At 43.4% G+C, this 22,647-nt stretch overlaps 1 protein-coding gene across 6 annotated transcripts in view; it reads right to left on the bottom strand.

Moving 5' to 3' along the window:
• CDK13 (cyclin dependent kinase 13) overlaps window positions 1-22,647 on the bottom strand; it is a 231,348-nt gene that overhangs the window by 52,909 nt on the left and 155,792 nt on the right. For all 6 annotated transcript variants that reach the window (XM_033930257.1, XM_033930258.1, XM_033930251.1 and 3 more), the window contains exons 10-11: window positions 19,208-19,324; window positions 4,805-4,936 (exon numbers count right to left, since the gene is read on the bottom strand). In XM_033930257.1, coding sequence (XP_033786148.1) covers window positions 4,805-4,936; window positions 19,208-19,324 — 249 coding nt within the window. The remainder of the gene's footprint in view (window positions 1-4,804; window positions 4,937-19,207; window positions 19,325-22,647) is intronic.

Genomic DNA, 22,647 nt, shown 5'->3' with positions numbered 1-22,647 from the left:
GCATCCTGTTTGCTTATTTGGCGGCTGCCATACATTGGGCAGTTTCATCATACTGTCTACGATGACGCTCAGATCCTTTTTTGGGGTGCTAATCCCCAAGGTGGACCTTAGCATCCGGTAATCTTGATTTGGGTTATTCCTCCCAATGTGCATCACTTCGCATTTGTCCATATTAAATTTCATCTGCCATTCTGCATCTATGAGGCAAACATGGTTTTTCCTGTTACTTAGAGCATTCTGGACCCCCGTTTGTTTACAAAAATTGGATTGCTCTAAGTCTAATAGATGTTGGCATTGTCATATTGAAGTTGGAACTTTAGATCATTTATTGTTTCATTGTCCATATATTAAGGCATTTTGGCATTCGATTTGGGACCAAGTTAATTGTATGATGGAAAATCATGTGGCACTTTTGTATGATACGGTGTTGTTTGGACTGTCTATGAGGGCTAAATGTCAAATATCTTCTGCTAATAATAAACTTTTAATGATCCTTACGGGTGTTGCTATTCAACAGATAACGTTTAATTGGAAGGATTGTACAAGACTGAATTATAGTTTCTGGTGGAACTCAGTATGTCATTTATACAAAATGGAAAGAATGTTAGCAGTGCAAAAAGGATATTTTAATAAGTTTAAGGATGTGTGGGGGCCATTAATAAGTTATTATAATGAATAATTGTTACTTTTCCTTTTGGTTTATCAATGTTGATTTGGGTGGGGGGTGGGTCCTGATATTGTATTATTAACTGTGGAATATGTTATTACATTCTATATTACATGATATATAGGGTAGGTTGGATGGGAGGGGGATAAAACTCATTTTGGAAATTGTTGTAGAATTTCAAGTGATGTGATATTCTACAACACATTGTACAACAAATTGTGAAAAATTTTTATGTACACTTATGGTTGAGTATAAAATGAATAAAGATTAAAAAAAAAAAAAAAATTCATCTGCCACTTGGATGCCCAGTCTTCCAATTTCCTAAGGTCTGCCTGCAATTTTTCACAATCTGCATGAGTTTTAACAACTTTGAACAGTTTAGTGTCATCTGCAAATTTAATTATCTCACTCTTCCAATTTCCAGATCATTTATAAACTGAGAAACTCTTATCTGTACAAAATGTAAAGACAGCATCGTCCCTGGACATACCTTCTTGCCCATTGTTTAAAGCCTGCTCTCTTTACCCAAGAAACATGTTTAAAAATTCTCTGCACTTCCTTGCTTTCCTCACAGTTGACTTGACTACTAGGGGGTGGCATGAGAGCTGGACTTTATTGAAATTTAGAGCTGATTGGACCTATTTCACATCCATCTTTTTGGAGGCAGTCTGAATACTATGTTAAGTCCTCCAAATAGGAAGCCGCTGTTTTTATAAAATTGGTATGGCAACTGTAACCTTGAAGCCTTTTTAAACTTTAAGAGCCCAACATGGTTCAGTTGCCTGCTGAAGCAAGAACAGAACTTCTATGGCTAAGCACTTAAATCTTAAATAGATGTTGCCCTTCAAAGGAGGACTCATTCCATACTGACTTTCCTTCTGAAGAGTATTCCAGAGGAACAAAATACAGATGCCCTTAATAGCATGGTGTGATATTTCAGAGCATGGAGAGAAAAGTGTTAAATGGCCTCTTTGAGGCTCTGAATCTGAGAGTGGGATTTTTGGTTTTTTTAAGTGCGTGTCTCTCTGCATAGTAGTTTTGCCAGTAGATTGAGATGGTGGTACACTGGATTGTTGATACTGATCATTTGGTAAGTCCATAACAATTTAGTTCAACAATAAGGTTGCTTTAGAGAGGGAAGCAAAATAGATGGAGTTCTGATACTTCAGAAGTCTCCAGAACTCATCTTTAAGATAAGTGTGGCTTAGAATTTAACTTGAATTACATGTTGCACTGAATAGTGGATACAAATCGGATTGAATTGTGGAATGAAAATATTGAAATTGAAAGTGAAGTATTTAAAATACAGTGGTACCTTGGATTATGAGCATAATCCGTTCCAGGAGCATGCTCGTAATCCAAAATGCTCGTTTATCAAAGCGAGTTTCCCCATAGGAAATAATGGAAATTCGCTTTGATAGGTTCCCACCCTCCACCCCCCCCTGAGGCCAGCAGCACTGCTCCCCCCCATGAGAACCGGCATTGCTCCCCCCGAAGGTCCCCCTGCGAACCGGCACCCCCCCGCCGCGACCTGAGGTCCCCCAACCCTCTTCTTACTTTAGTGTAGCCTTCGCACCGGCACCAGCATGTCCTGCCGGTGCCCGAAGACCTGCCTCCTGTGCTGGGCCTTGAGCATGCGCACATGCTCAAGGCCAGCACAGGAGGCAGGTCTTTGGGCACCGGCAGGACATGTTGGTGCCGGTGCGGAGGCTACACTGAAGTAAGAAGATGGTTCAGGTGGGTTGGGGGACCTCAGGTCGCAGCAGGGGGGTGCCCGATGGCAGCGGAGGGGGGGTGCCGGATCGCGGAGGGGAGGGTGACAGTTAGCGGGGGGAGCGCTCGCAAATCGAGGTGCGCTCGGTTTCCGAGGTGCCGATTTTGCGAATGTTTTGCTCGTCTTGCAAAACACTCACAGACTGGTGCACTTGTAAACTGAGGTACCACTGTAATTAACAAAAAAGTTGGAGGACTGATGATGAATTGGTTATGATCCAAAGTTTGTAGGAATGGATCATCTCTTTGAATGAAACCTATTTGAAGGTCTTCATAGGTAACTTATAAAAAGTTTGGTGTCTGGCTCTTTTATTTGATGCGAGTTATCTTGATTGGGGCAACATATGAATAAGATTAAGACCACTCTTTTTGAATACATAAATTGGAACGTATAGTCGATCATATCTCTGTGCCAATAAGCCCTCCCTTCTTTTTAGGTAAGCAAATGCCTATTCTCTGATTCAGGTGATTCTTTACAGCCTGAGATATAGCCCCCCTAATGTTTACAATTAGTTTGGTCATGGTAGAAGCCTAGACAATCAATTTTGAATGGGCTTCAAGGTTCTGGATCTTTTTCCTACCCTGATTTCAATTGGGAATGCCACAGGAACCCAGAAAATTTAATAAGAAAAAAAAAATCAAAAAAATCAAACATTTTTTCCATTTTTAAAGGATTGAGGGAACATAGATCAGATAACACACAGAAATAAACAGAGAGAAGGAAAGTCAAAATTGAGCTATTGATGGGACAGCGGAGTAGCCCAATGTTTAGTGTTGAGAGCTGAGAAACAGGGGGGATTAGGCTCAATTCCAACAGTGGCTCCTTGTGACCTTGGTCAAATCACTTAACTCTCCAATGCCCCAGGAACAAAATAAATTGTTAGCCCACCTTGTCAGAAAGAATGCCTATAGTACCTCGTATATAACATGTAAACTGCTTTGATCGCATCATAGAAAGACAATATGCCAAGAACCTAAACAAACCATTTAGCCATCCTGGCAATGTGTTTGTCAAGAGAAAAATGATTTCTATTTCATTTTAAAATGAATAAATATTCTCCTTTGAAGTTATTTTGTCCATAATGCCCCTTGAACGAGTATGGAAAAGCAGTTTAGTTGCAACCAGTTTCATCTATATAAGAGAATTAATTGGATTAATAAAAGGAAAAAATGATCTATTCTTAACATACACATTTTTCAGAATTAGAAGTTGCATTAAGTGTACCTTATTCAGACCTTATGGGGGTCATTTATTAATGGTTAGCATAAGCTAACAGCACCATTACTGTGCGCTCTCTGACACAGGGTTCAGTTTATTCTCAAGGACCCTGTGGCAGAGAGTGAATGCTAACTTAGTAAATGATCTTAGATAGTGGTTCAGCCCAATTTCTGATGAATGTTTTTCCTAAAGATAAAATGCTTAGGGAAAGTTATTTTTCCTGTAATTAGCCAAGGGGTGTGTGGTTTTCTGCAGGACCCGGTTCGCGGGTTGGGATGGAGCAACTATCGTGTTTATTCCGGAGGGGACATAACAGAATCATACTTAGAAAGCTGTATGTTAATGTGTATTGGAATAGTCAGGGTTGTAGATATAAATGCTGAGTAAGCAATTGGGGTTGCAGAAGTGGAATAAACATAGAAATAGAGGACATGAAGGCAAATAAAAATCAAATGGCCTATCCAGTCTGCCAATCCATACTATCCACTATATCTTCATCTCTGTTACAGATCATATGTGCCTGTCCCATGATTTCTTAAATTTGGACACAGTTACAACTACACATTCACAACTCTTGCGTAAAAAAATATCTCCTTAGATTACTCCTAGTTTAAAAAAAAATGTTTGGACAAGTTCCTGGAGGAAAAGTCCATAGTGTGCTACTATGGGGGAAGTCATAGCTTGCCCTGGGATCAGTAGCATGGAATGTTGCTACTATTTGGGTTTTTGCCAGGTACTTGTGACCTGGATTGGCCAGTGTGGAAACGGGATACTGAGCTAGATGGACTGAGCTAGATGGTCTGACCCAGTATGGCTACTCTTATATAAGATAAAAACTTTACAGAGGAAGAGCAACAAATTTTTCCTGCAAAATTCCTATTTATTTTTTAACCCCTTTTGGCCTGGATCAACAGATACCTTTTAAACTACACAAGCAAGACATTCAAAGTGTACAAATTTGCATATTGAGATTGTCCTAGCTCAGTACAATTTCTTCAATACAATGAAAAGTTATGGGTCTTAAGCAGCCAACAGTGATTCACTGACCAACTGGAAATAGCCTGGTATCTCAGCATGTATGTTTCTTATTGCAGGTATGCTCAAGTACTTTTCCTAAATAAACACATATACATATATACACTTACTCAGGTGGAGGCATTTTAGAAGGATCCACATCACGTAAAAATTCACAGAGCAGGGCCTGTTCAGCTGTACAGCGTTTGCTAGGGTCCAAAGCCAGCATATGATCAAAGAGATCAAGCGCATGTGTAGGAATACTGGGCAGAGAGAGGAAATATTACAAGAGACCAATATAAAGTGAAATAGTTAAATCCCCTGGATTTTAATAATCATTAGAATTACAGTGATTTCATTCTATGGGAAGATTAGGTACTTATCTTGATAACCTTCTTTCTGGAAAAAGGACATACACTATGTGATATTCCCATACTTGCAAGATGGATGAAATTTACATTCTTCAGCTTCACCTCCTTCTCCAGCTGTAGAGCCCCCTTCAGTTTGTACCAAAGCAATCGAACAACACTAAAACAGAGAAACATGGAGGGAGGAACAGGAAGTCTCCCTGCCAAAACATTTCTGTTCTGCTCTGTAAGAAATAATTAACAAGGTTAAACACAGTTAACAACTTAGTTGGATCGAACAGCAACCACCCAACAAAATACACCAGCTTTAAGCTTATGGAGCTCGTAAAGCCACTTACCGATCTACATTTTTAAAAAATTTGACTGACAGAAGAAAATCTCCAGCTCTGGACACACGTTTATCCGAATAGCAGGCAGCATTCCAGACTGACAGGATGGGGTGTCAAGACTCTCATGACTTTTCCCAGAAAGATGATTATTGCAGTAAGTACCTAATCTTCCATTCTGGAGCAAAGGACATACGAGTCTTGACAATAGGTGATGTACCAAAACAGTCTCCTGAGTCTAGAGCAGGACAGATGAGCCTGCCCTTAACACAGAGGACCTAAAACTTTGTAAATGTATGGTTAGTGGACCATGTAGCTGCTCTACAAATCTCTTCAGGAGGAATTGCCCTGGTTTCCACCAACGAAGACACCACACTTCTAATAGTGTGTGCTCTCAAGGCAAATGGCAGATGTTTTCCATAGGCAATGTATGCTGATGAGACAGCCATACGAATCCATCTAGAGATGGTCGCTTGTCAAGCCTTGCAGCACTGGTTAAGACATAAAAATGATCTGAAAGATAAAACTCATTCATTACTTCCAAGTATTGAAGAAGATTTCATAAGAACATAAGGGGACAGACCAAAGGTCCATCAATCTCAGTATCCTATTTCTAAACAGTGAACAACCCAAGTACCAAGTACCTAGCTAGATTCCAAGTAGTAAAACAGATTTTATGCACCTTATATTAGGAATAAGCAGTGAATTTATCCAAGCCATCTCAATAATGACCTATGGACTACTCTTTTAGGAAATTATCCAAGCCTTTTTTAAACCCTGCTAAGCTAACTGATTTCACCACATTCTCCAGCACCTAATTCCAGAGTTTAATTACACATTGTGTGAAGAAATATTTTCTCTGGTTTGTTTTAAATCTACTACTTAGTAGCACCCTGATCTTGCAACTGGACCTGAGTAGTGCATTTGACCTGGTCGACCACACTATTCTCCTTGACTGCCTGGCAAACATTGGTATCTCTGGCCAGGATCTTGGTACTTTGGAAACTCCACACCATAAAAAAATACTTTGACGACACCTTTTTTCGTCTGTTAGTACAATCCTCCATTCTCAGCATTCTGGACTACTGCAACATCATTTACCTGGGCTCCTTGCAGAAAACAATTAGGAGACAAACTGATTCAGAACACCGCCATCTGCCTCATCTTTGGCTTGAACAAATAGGAACACATCACCCCTTTCTACCATAAATTGCACTGGTTACCATTTGAATCCAGAGTCCTGTTCAAGTTCTCATGCATCTGCTACAAAACAGTATTTGGTATGTCACCAAGATACCTCAACCCACACTTCAATTTAAACTACAACAATAAGAGCTCCCACAGAATTCACCTGTTCGCCTTCCCCTCACTAAAATTATGTCATTTCAAAAGGTTCCTTGACAAAACCTTCTCCTTCCAGGCGGCTAAACTGAACCCATGGCTAGCCCAAATTGTGCTCGATGCCCCCACCTACCTGGACTTCAGAAAACAACTCAAAACACACTTATTCCACAGACTGAACTCTTAATATATTTTACTTCTACTATCTTTCTCCACCTTTCCGAACGGCTTTCCATCCACTAATTGTCAGGAATCTCTTCCTGCTCCTTTTTTATTGTACGTTCTAACCTGCTAACTTCAACAACTTCATTGTTTGTACCTTTGATTAACTGATGTGAACCGCCTAGAACTCGCTGGGTATGGCGGTATACAAAATAAATAATTATTATTAGTAGTAGTTTCATCGCATGATCCCTAGTCCTAGTATTTCTGGAAAGAGTGAACCAGCGATTCACATCTACCCTTCCCACTCCACTCAGTATTTTATAGACCTCTATCATTTTCACTCCTGAGCTGTCTCTACTCCAAGCTGAAGAGCCCTATCCACTTTAACTTCTCCTCATAGGAAGTCATCCTAAACCTTTTATAATAATTTTAAATCGACCTTCTCTGTACCTTTTCTAGTTCCGCTATATCTTTTTTGAAATACAGCGTCCAGAACTGCACATAGTATTTAAGTTGCAGCCATACCATAGAGCAATACAAGGGCATTATAACATTTTCATCTTTGTTTTCTATTTCTTTTCTGATAATTCCTAACATTCTATTTGTTTTCTTAACCCCCATCACACATTGAGCTGAGGGTTTCAATGTCACCTCAACAATGACACCTAAATCCTTTTCCTGGGCAGTGACTCTTAACATAGAACTCAGCATTACATAGCTATAGTTTGGGTTCCTCTTTCCCACATACATCATTTTGCACCAGCTCACATTAAACATCATCTGCCATTTTGATGCCCGGTCTTCCAGTCTCACAAAGTCCTCTTGCAATTTTTCACAAGCCTCTTGCGATTTAACAACTTTGTGTCATCAGTAAATTTAATTTTCTCACTAGTTATTTCCATCTCTAGATCATTGATAAATACCGCATGTTAAAAAGCAGCAGTCCCAACATAGACCCCTGGGTAACCCCACTATTTACCCTTCTCTATTCAGAATTCTGACCATTTAAACCTACTCTGTTTTCTGTCTTTCAACCAGTTCTTAATCCATAATAAAACATTAACCTTCTATCCCATGACTTTCTAATTTCCTCAGAAGTGTTTCATGAGGTACTTTATCAAATGCCTTTTGAAAATCCAAATGCACAATATCAACTAGTTCACCTTTATCAACATATTCATTCACCCCTTCAATGCAGTAGATTGGTGAGGCAAGATTTCCCTCGACTAAATCTATACTTACGTATATGTTCTGTCATTTTGCTCTTTATAATAGTCTCTTATCATTTTGCCTGGCACCGACATCAGACTCACTGGTCTATAATTTCCTGGATCACCTCTGGAACCCTTTTTACATTACATTACATTAGTGATTTCTTTTTAAAAATTGACATCACACTGCCACCCTCCAGTCTTCTGGTACTATGCTGGATTTTAAAGAAAAATTACTAATTACTAATAGCTCTGTAAGTTCATTTTTCAATTCTATCAGCACTCTGGATCCAGACGATTTACTACTGTTCAATTTGTCAAATTGACCCATTACATCATCCAGTGTTACAGAGATTTGTATGAGTTTCTCTGAATCAGAATTGAATACCATTTTTGACACCAGTAACTCACCTATATCTTCCTCAGTGAAGACTGAAACAAAGAATTCATTTAATCTCTCTATTATAACCTTTTCTTCCCTGAGAGCCCCCTTTATCCCTCAGTCTAGTGGTCCAACCGATTCTCTTCCCAGCTTCTTGCTTTTAAATATACCTAAAATGCGCAACTTCTGAGCTTTCTTGAACATAGCTATGTTGATACATCCTATACCAGGCACATCGGTGTGCGCTGACCTGAGAGAATGTCAAGATTACAGTGTTGCACTGCACGTACTTCACTCAGGATCAGCTGCATAAATCAGGATACTGTGAGTCCCTGGATTGTCAAAAATGCAATCAGCACACCCATTCCTTTATACGTGCTTTTTGGTCATGCCCCAAAATACAGACTTTTTGGAGGAAAATTACGAATTATGTGGCGTGCATTTTACAGAGACCTATTCCTCTGTCCATGGCAGGTTTGTTATTAGAAGGGAGCACGTCTCTATGAGGAAAGTGGCAGTATTGGGAAAAAAGGAAATATCAGTTTGGGTAGGTGAGAAACTTTCCTCTTTTTGGGCTTGGAGGAACCGTCTCCATACTTTGTTGCTACTGGAGTGCAGGATGGCTAGATCTACCCCAAAGAGGAAAAAGTATTTCCCCAAAATTTGGATGCCTTACATACAATTTTTAACTCAAAACACACAGTGATATCTTGAATGGGTTGTAGTGGTGGCTCTAGTGGTCTTTTGCTCCTCAGTGACCAACTGTGAGTCTCATCTTATTTTGGTTTCAGTTGTGTATGTTTTTTTTCTTCTCCTTTTCTCTTCTTTATTACTTGCTTATTGTTTCATAGGAAGGATTGGGTTATTAGGAATTTGGGGTGGGATCAGGGAAGGTAGGTGGTGATAGTGAGTGGATAGCTTGGGTTTTTCTAATTGATTTCTTTGTGACATTACTGATACTTTCTCACTACTTTTTTCTTGCATTATGCTATAGCTCTGAGATGTGGTTGGGATGGGTGTGCTGGCCTATGGTATGTAACGCAATGTATGCCTTTTTGTCCCCATCTCGTTCCACAGTGGTGAAGTTGTTGTTGTTGCTCTAATGGGTGGTATACAGGGTGGGTGGGATTGGGTGAGCTCATATTTACAATTTGTTGATGATTTGTTTGGGGTTTCATTTCCTGCTTGTTTGTTCTTTTGTTATAACAATACCTTCTTTGCGGGTGCCCATAAAAATACCCAATTCACCTGATTAAACGATTTTTCAGCGTCAATGGACACAGCAGCGCTATCTTGTCCCAGGATTGTTGAGAGCCCCACAACAAGTTTAACGTCTTCCTAATATTATCCCCTACGTATTGTCATTGAATAAACTCAGATTGATCATTATGTATAAGACCTGGGAAGAATTTCCCTAAACGGAAAGCCAACACTTTAGCAAGTATCTTGGCATCTACACTTAACAATGAGATGGGGTCGATAGGCCCCACATCCCAAGGATCCTTACCAGGTTTAAAAAGTACTGAGATACCCGCCTCATTCATCGAAGTCGACAATGAACCCCGCCCCCACCCCCCCCCCCCGCACTCCATTAACCACCCTCACCAAGAGCAGACTCAACAGGTCTCTAAACTGTTTATAAATTTGACTTGGGAACCCATCCAACCTGGGAAATTTGCCATTTTTCACCCGCATTATTACCCCTTCTATCTCCCCGAGAGAGAGAGGCTCGGTAAGCATATCTTGATCTCTCTCTGTGAAATACTCAGAATTGGAAGAGAGGGGGACCATAAACACAACTCTAGCAACCCTTAAAACATGCAAATTCAAATCCAACCCCCTCTGATTTTCCCATAGACTTGAGACTTGAATAGGCAGTACACACTGTCTTGTCTGTGCTGAGTTAGCCTGATGCAGTTGCCACAGAAGCTGGGACTGGAGAAGACACTGCTTCACAGTACACCAGTTCCATGTGCTGCCAGTCAGATTTATAAAACCCGACCGAGACCTTAACCCTTGTGAATCCTTGCATGAGCAAGGGGAGTAATTTACGTACCAGATATCCTTAGGCAAAATTCATTGACTAAAACAGTCCCCTCCCCCACTAGTACTCCCCTCCCCAACAAACGCCTTTCTCTCTCTCAAGAAGCCCCTCCTTTTCTGATCTTCTCTACCCTTAGAACTCCAACTTATGGATGTCCTAAATCTCTCAGATATTCTTTGCCCATAGATCCCCAATTTAACATGTAAGTTTCCCATCTAGACTATCGTACTGCATTAAGACTCCTTGTACGGTATTATATTTAGACTTATTATATGATATTGTATTTAGACTCACTGTATTATTTACTATTGTATTTAGACTGTATAGCAATGTTACTTACCGTAACAGTTGTTATCCAGGGACAGCAGGCAGCTATTCTCACTAGTGGGTGATGTCATCAGACAGAGCCCCGGTACGGACGTCTCACAAGCACGTGTTGCTTGTAGAAACTTAAAGTTTCTAGATGCCCGCACCGCGCATGCGCCGGTGCCTTCCTACCCGGAGATCCGGGCGTGTCTCCTCAGTTCAGGTAGCTAGCCTGAGAAGCCAACCCAGGGGAGGTGGGTGGGACGTGAGAATAGCTGCCTGCTGTCCCTGGATAACAACTGTTACGGTAAGTAACATTGCTTTATCCCAGGACAAGCAGGCAGGTATTCTCACTAGTGGGTGACCTCCAAGCTAACCTCAGTGGGATGGAGGGGGAGTTGGCGACTTAAGAGAATAAATTTTTCAATACTGTTTGGCCAAACTGTCCATCCCGTCTGGAGAGGGTATCCAGACAATAATGTGAGGTGAATGTGTGAACCGAGGACCAGGTGGCAGCCTTGCAAATTTCCTCGATTGGTGTTGATCTGAGGAATGCTACTGAGGCTGCCATTGCTCTGACCTTATGGGCTGTGACCTTACAAGGAAGTGATAATCCAGCCTGGGCATAGCAGAAAGAGATACAAGCCGCCATCCAATTAGAGATGGTGCGCTTTGATACGGGTCTTCCCAACTTGTTAGGGTCGAAGGAGACAAAAAGTTGAGGAGTGGTTCTGTGTGGCTTGGTGCGATCCAGGTAGAAAGCCAAGGCACGTTTACAGTCTAGAGTGTGAAGGGCCGATTCTCCGTGGTGAGAATGAGGCTTAGGGAAGAATACTGGAAGTACAATGGATTGGTTGAGATGAAATTCGGAGACCACCTTAGGCAGGAATTTCGGGTGAGTGCGGAGGACCACCTTGTCATGGTGGAATACTGTGAATGGTGGGTCCGCCATCAATGCCTGGAGTTCGCTGACTCTGCGAGCGGACGTAAGGGCTACAAGGAAAAGCACTTTCCAGGTGAGATACTTCAGAGGAGCCCTGTTGAGTGGTTCAAACGGGGGCTTCATGAGATGGGAAAGGACTACATTGAGGTCCCAAACTACTGGGGGTGGTTTGAGAGGAGGGTTAACATGGAAGAGTCCTTTCATAAATCTGGCGACCACCGGATGGGCCGAGAGGGGTTTCCCTTGTAGAGGCTGGTGGAACGCCGCAATAGCGCTCAGGTGGACTCGTATGGATGTGGACTTGAGCCCAGATTGAGATAGGTGTAGGAGATAGTCCAGCACGGAGGATAAGGAAGCTCGCTGAGGTTCCTTTGACTTAGAAACGCACCATGAGGAGAATCTGGTCCATTTCTGGGAGTAGCATTGTCGAGTGGCGGGCTTCCTGGAAGCTTCCAAGACCTCCCTCACTTCTTGTGAGAATTGGTGAGGGGTTACGTTGAGAGGAACCAAGCTGTCAGGTGGAGAGACTGCAGGTTGGGATGAAGTAGTGATCCTTGCTGTTGAGTAAGTAGTGAAGGAAACACTGGAAGTGGTACTGGTTCCCTGCTGCTGAGTTGAAGTAGGAGGGAGAACCAAGGTTGTCTGGGCCACCGAGGAGCTATTAGAATCATGGTTGCCCGTTCGAGTTTCAGCTTGACCAGAGTCTTCTGGATCAGCGGGAATGGTGGGAACGCATATAGAAATCGTTTCCCCCAGTTCAGTAGAAAAGCATCTGCCTCGAGGCGGTGAGGAGTGTAGATCCTGGAGCAAAACTGAGGCAGTTTGGCGTTGTGGGGAGCCGCAAAGAGGTCTATCTGAGGCGTCCCCCATTGCGTGAAGATTTGGTGAAGGGGGCTGGAATGGAGAGTCCATTCGTGCGGTTGTAGCAGACGGCTTAGTTTGTCTGCTAAGACGTTGTTCTCCCCCTGGATGTATACTGCTCTGAGTAGGGTGTTGTGGCGCACTGCCCAGTCCCAGACTCGTAGAGCTTCCTGGCAAAGGAGGGCCGAGCCCGTGCCTCCTTGCTTGTTGATATAATACATGGCGGCCTGATTGTCTGTGCGAATGAGGATTACCATGTCGTGGAGTAGGTGTTGGAAAGCTTGGAGCGCATTGAAGATGGCTCTGAGTTCCAGTAGATTGATTTGGTGTAGTCTTTCCGCACTGGTCCAGAATCCTTGGGTGCGGAGACCCTCCAGGTGGGCCCCCCATGCGTAATTCGACGAATCGGTTGTGAGAACTTTCTGATGGGGGGGAGAGTGCATCAGCAAACCTCTGGATAGATTCGAAGAGGTCATCCACCAAAGTAGAGACTGCCGAAGAGCAGGTGTGACTAAGATGCGTTTGGATAGTGGATCGGATGTCTGATTCCACTGTGATGCCAGGGTCCACTGGGGGATCCTGAGGTGGAGTCTGGCAAAGGGTGTCACATGTACTGTGGAGGCCATATGGCCCAGGAGCACCATCAGTTGTCTCGCCGGTAGGTTTTGGCGAGTAGACACCGACTGGCAGAGATGAAGAAGAGACTCCATGCGTTGCCGAGGTAGGAATGCTCGGAGTCGGGTGGTGTCCAGGACCGCTCCGATGAAGGGGAGGGACTGGGTGGGTTGTAGATGAGACTTGGAGAAGTTGATCTCGAAGCCCAAATTCTGGAGGAAGTAGGTTGTAGCCAAGGCCGCCGAAGTGACCTCTGGGGCTGACGGGGCCTTGATGAGCCAGTCGTCGAGGTATGGGAACACCTGTAGACCCCTGTCCCGGAGTGCTGCGGCCACTACCACCAGGCACTTTGTGAAGACTCTGGGGGACGAAGATAGGCCGAATGGTAGCACTCGATACTGTAGGTGCAGATTTCCCACCCGAAATCTGAGGAACTTTCGGGAGGCCGGGTGAATGGGGATGTGAGTGTAGGCCTCCTTGAGATCCAGGGAGCATAACCAGTCGTTCTGCTCGAGGAGGGGGTATAGAGAAGCCAAAGTCAACATGCGAAACTTCTCTTTGACCAGGAACTTGTTGAGGGCCCGAAGGTCTAAAATGGGTCGCAGGTCGCCCGTTTTCTTCGGGACGAGGAAGTACCGGGAGTAAAACCCTCGGTTCAATTGGTCTGACGGGACCGGCTCGACAGCCCGAAGCTGAAGTAAGGTTTGGACTTCCTGAAGAAGAAGGGCGGTCTGCGTCGAGCTTGAAGGATACTCTCTTGGAGGATGGTCCGGGGGGACCCGGTGGAATTGAAGAGAGTATCCTTCTCTTATGATGGTGAGGACCCATAGGTCCGTGGTTATGGCCTCCCATCGATGGTAAAAAAGATGGAGGCGGCCCCCTATGGGAGAGGCCGAGGTTATGCTCCCGGGGGGGGCGTCAAAAGGGCTGGGGAGCCTTAGGTACAGCCGGTGGCTGAGGTTTTTGCTGAGACTTCTGGGGAGGTTGTCTCTTCGCAGGCTGTCTCGCAGCAGGCGTTTGTCTGGGCATGTAACGCCGCTGGTAAATCAGGGGTGGCCTGGAAGGTCGAGACTGTTGCCAGTGAGGGTCCGTGAGTGAAATCGCGCGTTGGCACTTGCTGCACTTTTTAAACCCGGTGATTGGCCGGGACATAGGCCGGAAAATCTCCGCCGCGAGGTCGAAGCCAGTGGGCCTGAGCCACGTGGCCGGCCCGTTCGACCCGCCGGAGGAAATAATCTTCTTTTTTTTTTTTTTTTTTTTACTGAAAAAGAAAAGAACTGTTAACTGTAATTAAAAGAAAACGAAAACGCGGACAAGGAAGGCAAATTTAACTGAATTCAGCTAGCGCATGAAGAAGTTGAACTTCTCAGCTCCGCGGAAAAGAAAGAACTGAGGAGACACGCCCGGATCTCCGGGTAGGAAGGCACCGGCGCATGCGCGGTGCGGGCATCTAGAAACTTTAAGTTTCTACAAGCAACACGTGCTTGTGAGACGTCCGTACCGGGGCTCTGTCTGATGACATCACCCACTAGTGAGAATAGCTGCCTGCTGGTCCTGGGATAATATATGTTATTGTATTTAGACTCACTGTATTGTTTTGTAAGTGGATCTATGATATCGTACTGTATTAAGATTTTTGCTATTCGCTGAATGTCCAGCCTTCTTATAATGTAAACCGCCTAGAAGTCGCCCGACTATGGCGGTATAGAAAAATAAAGTTATTATTATTATTATTAAGCCCTGCTGGATTGAAACCGGAGCCAAAAAGCCTCTGCACGAGAACCTGATGAATCAGGATGCGAGCTAGCTTCAAGGGGAACAGACCCCGAGCTCCATAAGTTCCGGGCTGGACAGACAGGAACCTCGAGGATTGTCTTGCCAGCTGCAGAAGTATGACCCAGGGTCTGCATCCACTCCCAGGCAGAGCTACCCTGGAGTCACTGGGGACCTCTCCAACACTGGAAAAGCCTCGAACTCGGATAAAACCCTCCCAAAATAATAAAAGATTATCAGAGCAGATCAGAGATCAGAACTACACCTTCTCAACTTGCTTGTATAAGGACAAAACTGAATGGGACTCTACAGCAATGCAGAAGGAGGTGGAGCTGAAGAATGTAAATTTTATCGTCCTGCAATCAACTCCCGAGTATGGGAATATCACCTAATGTCAGGACTCTCATGTCTTTGCACAATAATGAAAGATTAGGTTTCTTACATCTGCTAATCTTCCTTGTAAATCTCCTCTGAAGGTTGAACTAGAAGGTTCTTGTATGTCTGATAGCTTCTGCTGCAGGGTAACTAAAAGATGATCACTAAATGGATGTAGATGATGATGAAGCGAGGTAAACTGGAAATATCCACACTGACAATACACCCAACTTCTCAGGGTTCAGTAAAAGGATGGCTAAAGGGCCTTCATAACCAATTAAATTCACAGTAAAAATGTGTTTTCAAAATGTCTAATTTTGGCCCTTAAAATTGCCTCCTTTATTTTAATGTAGCTTTCTGCTTACTGTTGTTTACTGATTCATGCTTTTCAAAATAAAAACCAAAATCAACAGAAAGTCTTTTCTTCACTTGTCTTTAATATGCAGTAACTCCAGCAGTCCCAAATTTCCTGACCCAGGACTTGGAGTGCCTGGGAATCCGGTTCCACATGGGTCTGAACCGGGTATTTCTTCCAGAATCCAGCAAATTCAAACTCAGCAGTGTGATTCAGGACATGTTAGGCTCCCTTGCGACTGCCTTGCCTGTCCTTGAACCTGAATTTGGTCCTATGCTCCCTGACTTGTCCGCCAATGATCTCTTTGAAGGGATCTCTCTGAATGCTCTTACCATTAGGACTGTCTTCCTTGTGGCGGTCACATCAGCGCAGAGAGTGTCAGTGCTTCAGGCTTTTTCATGCAGAGATCTTTTTCTTCGCATCGGGGGTCTGCGATGATTTTGAGGATGGTGCTGCCTTTTCTTCCGAAAGTGGTTTCCTCTTTCCACATCCAGCTCAATGGCTGCCAAATCTAGTAACCGGTGCACCGTAGTGCACACCTTGATGGCCCTGTCTGGATTTTCCTTGGGAGAGGACAGGAAGAAGTCCGAGGCGGCCGGAAGAACTGCAGACGAAGACCGTCTTTGAAAACCTCTAGGACCCACTGGTCCAAGGTTATCTTTAGCCATTTTGAAAGGAAGGCTGAAAGCTGCCCCCCCCCCCCCCCCCGATTCTGGGGGCCTCGCCAGAGACTTGGCATCATAATTTTCTCTTAGAAGGGACATAAGATCGAGAGTTGGAAGGCTGATGGCACGCTGCACCTCCAAAGTGAAGTCCATATGACGCTCTGAAATGCTGTCCCGTCGCAGGGGGTCCGGCGTACTGAGGTTCTCCAGAAGAGCCAAAAATTTGGCCATTCCCTCCCCCTTGTCAGACGAGGTCTAGAGCCAGGAAGCGCCTGAGGCTTGCACACTTGCCATCAGGTCATCTAAACCCTAGCCAAATAAGAACATACCTTGGAAGGGTAATTTGCTCAGTGCAACCTTGGATGAAGAATCAACCGACCACTGGCGAATCCATAACATTCTCCTGAATAAGCACCCAGCTTAGCAAAAACTTTCATCTGCCAAATAATTCACTCTAGAAACCAGGAAGTCGAGATCCCGAAGGACAACCTCCCCAGGAATCTGACGAAGTTTAGTATGACATGCCTGAGCCACAGAGGAAGTGGCCGCTGCAGCTCACACTCCCGTTGCAGTGGAATCAAAAAGACGCTTCATGACAAAATCTAGTCTTCGGTCCTGGACATCCTTCAGGACAACCCCTCCATCCAAGGGCAAGGAAGTAAGTTTAGTGACCTGAGCCACTGCGAATCCACCCTCGGTGGGACTAGGCGCTTGGAAAATTCTGAACCATGGGATAAAATTTAGCCATGGCCCTAATGCACTTCAGGGGACCCTCTGGGACCTTCCAACCTCCAAGAGCATTTCCACCAAATCCGCGTGACCTGGAAATGCAGCAGAGCACATGTGCATAGAACTCATGACTGAACACTCCGCCTGAATTGCTGAGTCTGAATCAAGTTCCAATGTCCGCAGGGATTCAGAGATAAGATCCGGAAGGCGACTGGACTTAGCCTGCACACCATCTGATCCTCTCCCACATCGTGGGAAACAGTGTTCTGGGAATTCCCAAGATCCGCTAGGCTAGCCTAGTCAATGGAGCCTGTTGAAGAGCCGTATGACAGCAGCAGCATAGAAATTGATGCAGGCACCGAAGCAATAGCAGGAAGTTGCCGCTGGCGTTCAGGTGGACCAACAAGGGAGCAGATTGACATGATGGAATCCAAAGGCTGCACAGACTGCCACACTGTAGTCTGAGAGGAAGACACAGGCATAGCCTGCTTTCTCATGAAAACCTGATACATCATATCCACAGATTAAGGCGGAAAATATTCCCCGGCAGCCAGAGCCGATCTGCGGGACTCAGATTTGGAATGGTTTGAAGATTTATGAGGCTTTGTCCCGGAACTGCTCTTGTGTTTCACAAAAGCGCCCTCCTCGCCCGATTTTGGCATCCCGGACGCTAGAATCGTGTCTCTGGCAGAATCAGAAAAAAGCAGGGCCTCTCCAGAGGATAGTGTGGAATCCACGCACAGTTTACACCTCTTGTGGGCTGCGGGGCACAAAATATACAGTTGCAAAACCGCAAGCCATCCGCTGCATTTATGGCATGAATCCATGGCATCCTGTCCTGTGAGGTGGCCATCTGTGAAGTTTGGAGTAAAAACGAAGCTTCTAAATCAAAAAAATATAGTTTTAAAGAGTTTAAAGAAAATCCAAGATGGCCGCTGCAGGTGCCGATTTTGCCTAAAAAAATGCCTGTTAACGCAGGAAAATGTGAAAAACGGTGATTTTAGGATTTTACAGGTGCCTCCCCCCACCAGGAAATGAAGGGAAACCCCCCAAAACTGCGATTTGAGCACCTCCCAAAATCGGCAAACTCTGTGACAAACACCACAGAGACATGTGCTGCAATGCATTTCGATGGCAGCCAGCAATACACAGTACAAGCATAGGGAGATCAGTACCTCAGGAACTGATTAAACTGGATTTTTCAGGTCTTTTGGCCACCTCACCTTCCATGCCACCTCAGATCACGACCACCAGGAACCCTCAGAGAAATCAGGGAAGACATGCAGCGCGGTTCCGATCCCGGCGTACCTCCTCGGAACCGCAGCAGCCTGCGCTCTATCCCTTTGTGGACGAACCAGGGGAGAGATGGCTCCCGTTTCTGGAGACGGGATCCAATCTGCAGGCTGTCCAGAGGGCTTACTGCAGTTTCAGGCTTACAGAGTACCCTCCAGAAGAAGACAAAATTTTAAATGTCTGTGATCTCTCGCCGAAGGATCACTCACACAGAGTTGATCTGCAGCACGTGGACAAACCTGCAAAATAAATCAAAGAAGACTAGGAATTGAAAACAAATCACGAGCAGAATAGATTGATTTCAACCATGCAGTGAAGCTGCAGGGTCAAAATTGAGCAAGACAGGAAGCTTCCAGGCATGTAGCCCAAAGGGGAGGGATCATCTTTTAGTTACCCTGTAGCAGAAGCTATCAGACATACAAAAACCCTCTAGTTCAGCCTCCAGAGAGATTGTACAAGAATTTCTATTATGCCATATTCAAATATTCAGTAAAACAGATGGAAATGATTCATCTGCTACCAATAACAAAGACTAGAATTAATGACAAAGGCTGGGGAGCTAGCAGCCACACAGTGAGCTGAGACTGAAGAGGGGAGTCCTACACTGAACCTGTGCTATTAGTATGAAAAAGATCCTGTACTGAGTTTATCAGCAGATGGTATGTGATGCGAGTGCAAGTTGATGACTGCAAGTCTACTTTTTCTAACCCCCTCCCCCCACCAAAGATACTGTGATGGTGTCTTGTCCATAATACAAAAAACACAAAAAAGTGAGTCCTTACAAAGAAAACTCTTCTCTGATTTTCCGACGATACTGCTTCTTTGGTTTCATGGTGTTGAAATATGGTAGCTTTATTACATCTGGCCATACAGCAGGACAAGGACTCCCACATATACGACTGTAAACATAAAAGAAGAACAATGAAACATTTATTTTATGTAGAACAAGATAGGTTATAATAAACCTAAAGCATGTTTCTAACTGCATCATGATAGCAGCTTTTTAAAATCCTAACAAGTGATATTTTGTCAGATTTTCTATACTTCAATGTGGAAATAAAATTGGAGGGAAAGAACAAGCACCGACTGCTTTAATACAAATGAGGAATTTATAGTAACATATTCTAAAATAAAGAAGCATCCTTCCAAAACTCCTTTAGGTCCACTTAGCTAATTCTTAATATAAAGAAGGATTTTCTAACTCCATATGAAAATGTGAGGTTGTTGCAAGAAGAACATTAAGAAAGAAGGGAAAAAAAATTCCAGTTTGACAAATTCTGTAACCTAGTATGTATGTTTGTTTTTATTAAAAACAGGAAAATCTTTTGTGCCATCTAGTGGCATATAGGGTAACACTTAAAAAAAAAATCAGTTCATATTAGGTCCTCTTTGTCACACAAAGAAGTTACAAATTGTACATTCCTAGGTTGTTATCAAGTTTGAAGATTGAATAAAATTTGTGGAGACCCACTGTAGGTAAATATACTGCATACATATTCATTGCATACATATCACTGACCAAATGTGCTTCCAGGAAATTTTTGACACACATTGCTTCATTATGCCTGAAGAGCAGAAGTGGGCAGCCACGGTCTTCAAGAGCCACAAGTCAGTTGGGTTTTCAAGATTTCCACAATGAATTTGCACAAAATCAATTTCCATGTAGTGCTTCCTTTGTATGCAAATAAATTTCATGCATATTCATTAGAGAAATCTTGAATGGGTTGAGGACCATGGTTTCCCAACCCTGTTCGAGTTTAGATCCTTAGTTTACGTTATCCTGCCAGCATGTGAAGACTGAAAACTAATGACATCACTACTTAAGTATTCTGTGCAGGCAATGGCGACACAGCATTTCTCAGTCTCCGTCAGGTAGTAAGATGAGATATCCTGGGCAGCTAGAGCTTGGTGTAATAGAATTTGATTCTGTTTGGGGGTTTTGGGACTGTTTTGTGCCTCAGCCATTTTCCCTCAGATACGGCAGTGCTCTTGTGTGCCTGTACTAAGGCTGCTGCAACAGACAAGCAAAAAGACAACCTTCTTTGATTCAGTTTCTAACTTCCTGAGCAGCTGGTGCAGAATAGTGCTGCCCGATTCGAATCGATTCACCAATTCATTTCGGGTGAATCGGTTTGAATCGATTCCAAAACAACAACAACAACAACAAAAATCGGCCTCCCGATTCGGCGACTGACCCTCCCCCCTCAAGCAGAATCGGCAGTGCTACCTCTTGCTGGCCAGCCGCTGTCGCTCCTGCTTTAGAGGGCGAGTGGGGAGTATCAAGTTCAAGTTTAATAATAATAATAAGTCAAGTTTAATAAGTTTTTGATTAATCGCTTAATCATATTTCTAAGCGATGAACATAATAATAAAATTACAATATTTAGGAAACAATACAATACTTGACAGGAATTAAGTCCAACAGGCAGAGAAAATAAATTGCCGTCTCGTATTAATAACCTTAAGAGAAGGAATCGTCAGCAAATGCTGTTCATTAGATCTCAACGTTCTATTAGAAGTATAAGGGATTAATAATTTAAATATAAACGCCAGAGTTTTATAGAGTAAGGATTTGAAAGTAAGCAGGCATAACTTATAAGTTATCCGGTAAGCTACAGGAAGCCAGTGTGCTTTTCTAAGAAGGGGTGTTACATGATCAAATTTCCTTGCTTTTGATATGAGTTTAATAGAAACGTTTTGAATAATTTGTAGACATTTGATTTCGCTCTGAGCAATTCCCTTAAATAGGGCGTTGCAATAATCAATTTTAGAAATTACCAAAGAATGAATAAGAATGTTAAGAGATTTTGAGCAAAGGAATTGTGAAACTGAGCGGATTCGATGAAGTCTGTGAAAGGTTGCCTTAATAATACTGCTAATGTGATCATGGAAAGTTAATTTATCAGTCGGGAAGTGCTTCTGTCTGACTTCCCCTTGTCCACAGGGCTCCCCGCTATCTCCCTATTTAACCTATTTATGAGTTCACTCAGACAAATCAAGCTAGAAGATGAAACCATACTGTCTTATGCAGATGAAATTCCCATAACCTGTAACCTACCAAACATCACTGAAAAAAATCTCAATGTACCAAAAATCCAAACTTGGGCAACTATCAACCAACTAAAACTAAACACCACCAAAACCAAAGCCTGCTTCCACACCGCTCAGCAAAATGCCTGTCTCTGTGATGATATATGATTATATATGATTGCCAGACCTCTGCCCCGTTTGAGTTTTCTGGGGAGTTGTAGTATATTGTAATCCTGCGGTCAGAGGTGAGGGAGTTCAGGACTTTCAAAGTCTTTTAGTCATGTTTCCATGATGAAAAACAGGGCTATGTCATTTGTTGCGATTAAATCATTTATGAGGAATAGCTTGTTTACATGAATTATTCAGATACTCAAGCATTTTTCCCTGTCTGTCCCAGTGGGCTCATTATCTAATGTACCTGCAGCAATGGGGGGATTAAGTGACTTGCCCAGGGTCACAAGGAGCAGCTTGGGTTTGAACCCACAACCTCAGGGTGCTGAAGCTGTAGCTTTATCCACTGCATGTTTGACTCCTAAAGCAGGCATACGATATGCCAAATCACAGTGCTGTGTTGGGTCTATCTCTTTGTGGATGGACACAAACAAACATTTTGATTACTTTGGTCCTTTTGGCTCCTCTTTATTTGGAAAGACTATTATCCTATCCCACTCCTTCTTGTGGCTTTAACCACTGTGCCACACTGTTATAATGAACTATGAACTAGATCAGCTTGCCATTGTGCATCCACGTCCAACATGATCATTTTGTTTCTTTTAAAGTCAAACATTTTTTTTTTTATTGATGACGGCACAACAGAAACATTACAACAACAAATGCACAATTGCACAGTGGGTATCATCCCAATTTTAAAAAAAATATAAGCAACTCCCAACCTTCCCCAAGGTCTCCCACTCAAAACACAATACGTAAAGAAAACAAGAAAAGCATGTATAAGTCAACTATGAGCCATAAAATGACCAAAAGTAAATATCCAATATTGAGAGGGAAACGCAAACCTCCCCCCCAAAAAAGACACAAAGAGAGAGAAAGGAGAAAGAAGAGGAAGAGAAGAAAGGAAAAAATACCACCTGGAAACCGACATACCGATATCCCTGGGCCCTCCCGCAAAAGGTCCCCCAGGTAGAATTATAAGAAATTAAAAATCTCACCACGGAGCCATGGAAGTAGAACG

This window comes from Geotrypetes seraphini, chromosome 2 (assembly GCF_902459505.1).
Source record: "Geotrypetes seraphini chromosome 2, aGeoSer1.1, whole genome shotgun sequence".
Taxonomy (NCBI): domain Eukaryota; kingdom Metazoa; phylum Chordata; class Amphibia; order Gymnophiona; family Dermophiidae; genus Geotrypetes; species Geotrypetes seraphini.
The sequence above is the reverse complement of the archived record's forward strand: the minus strand, read 5'-3'. Positions and strand labels throughout refer to the sequence as shown.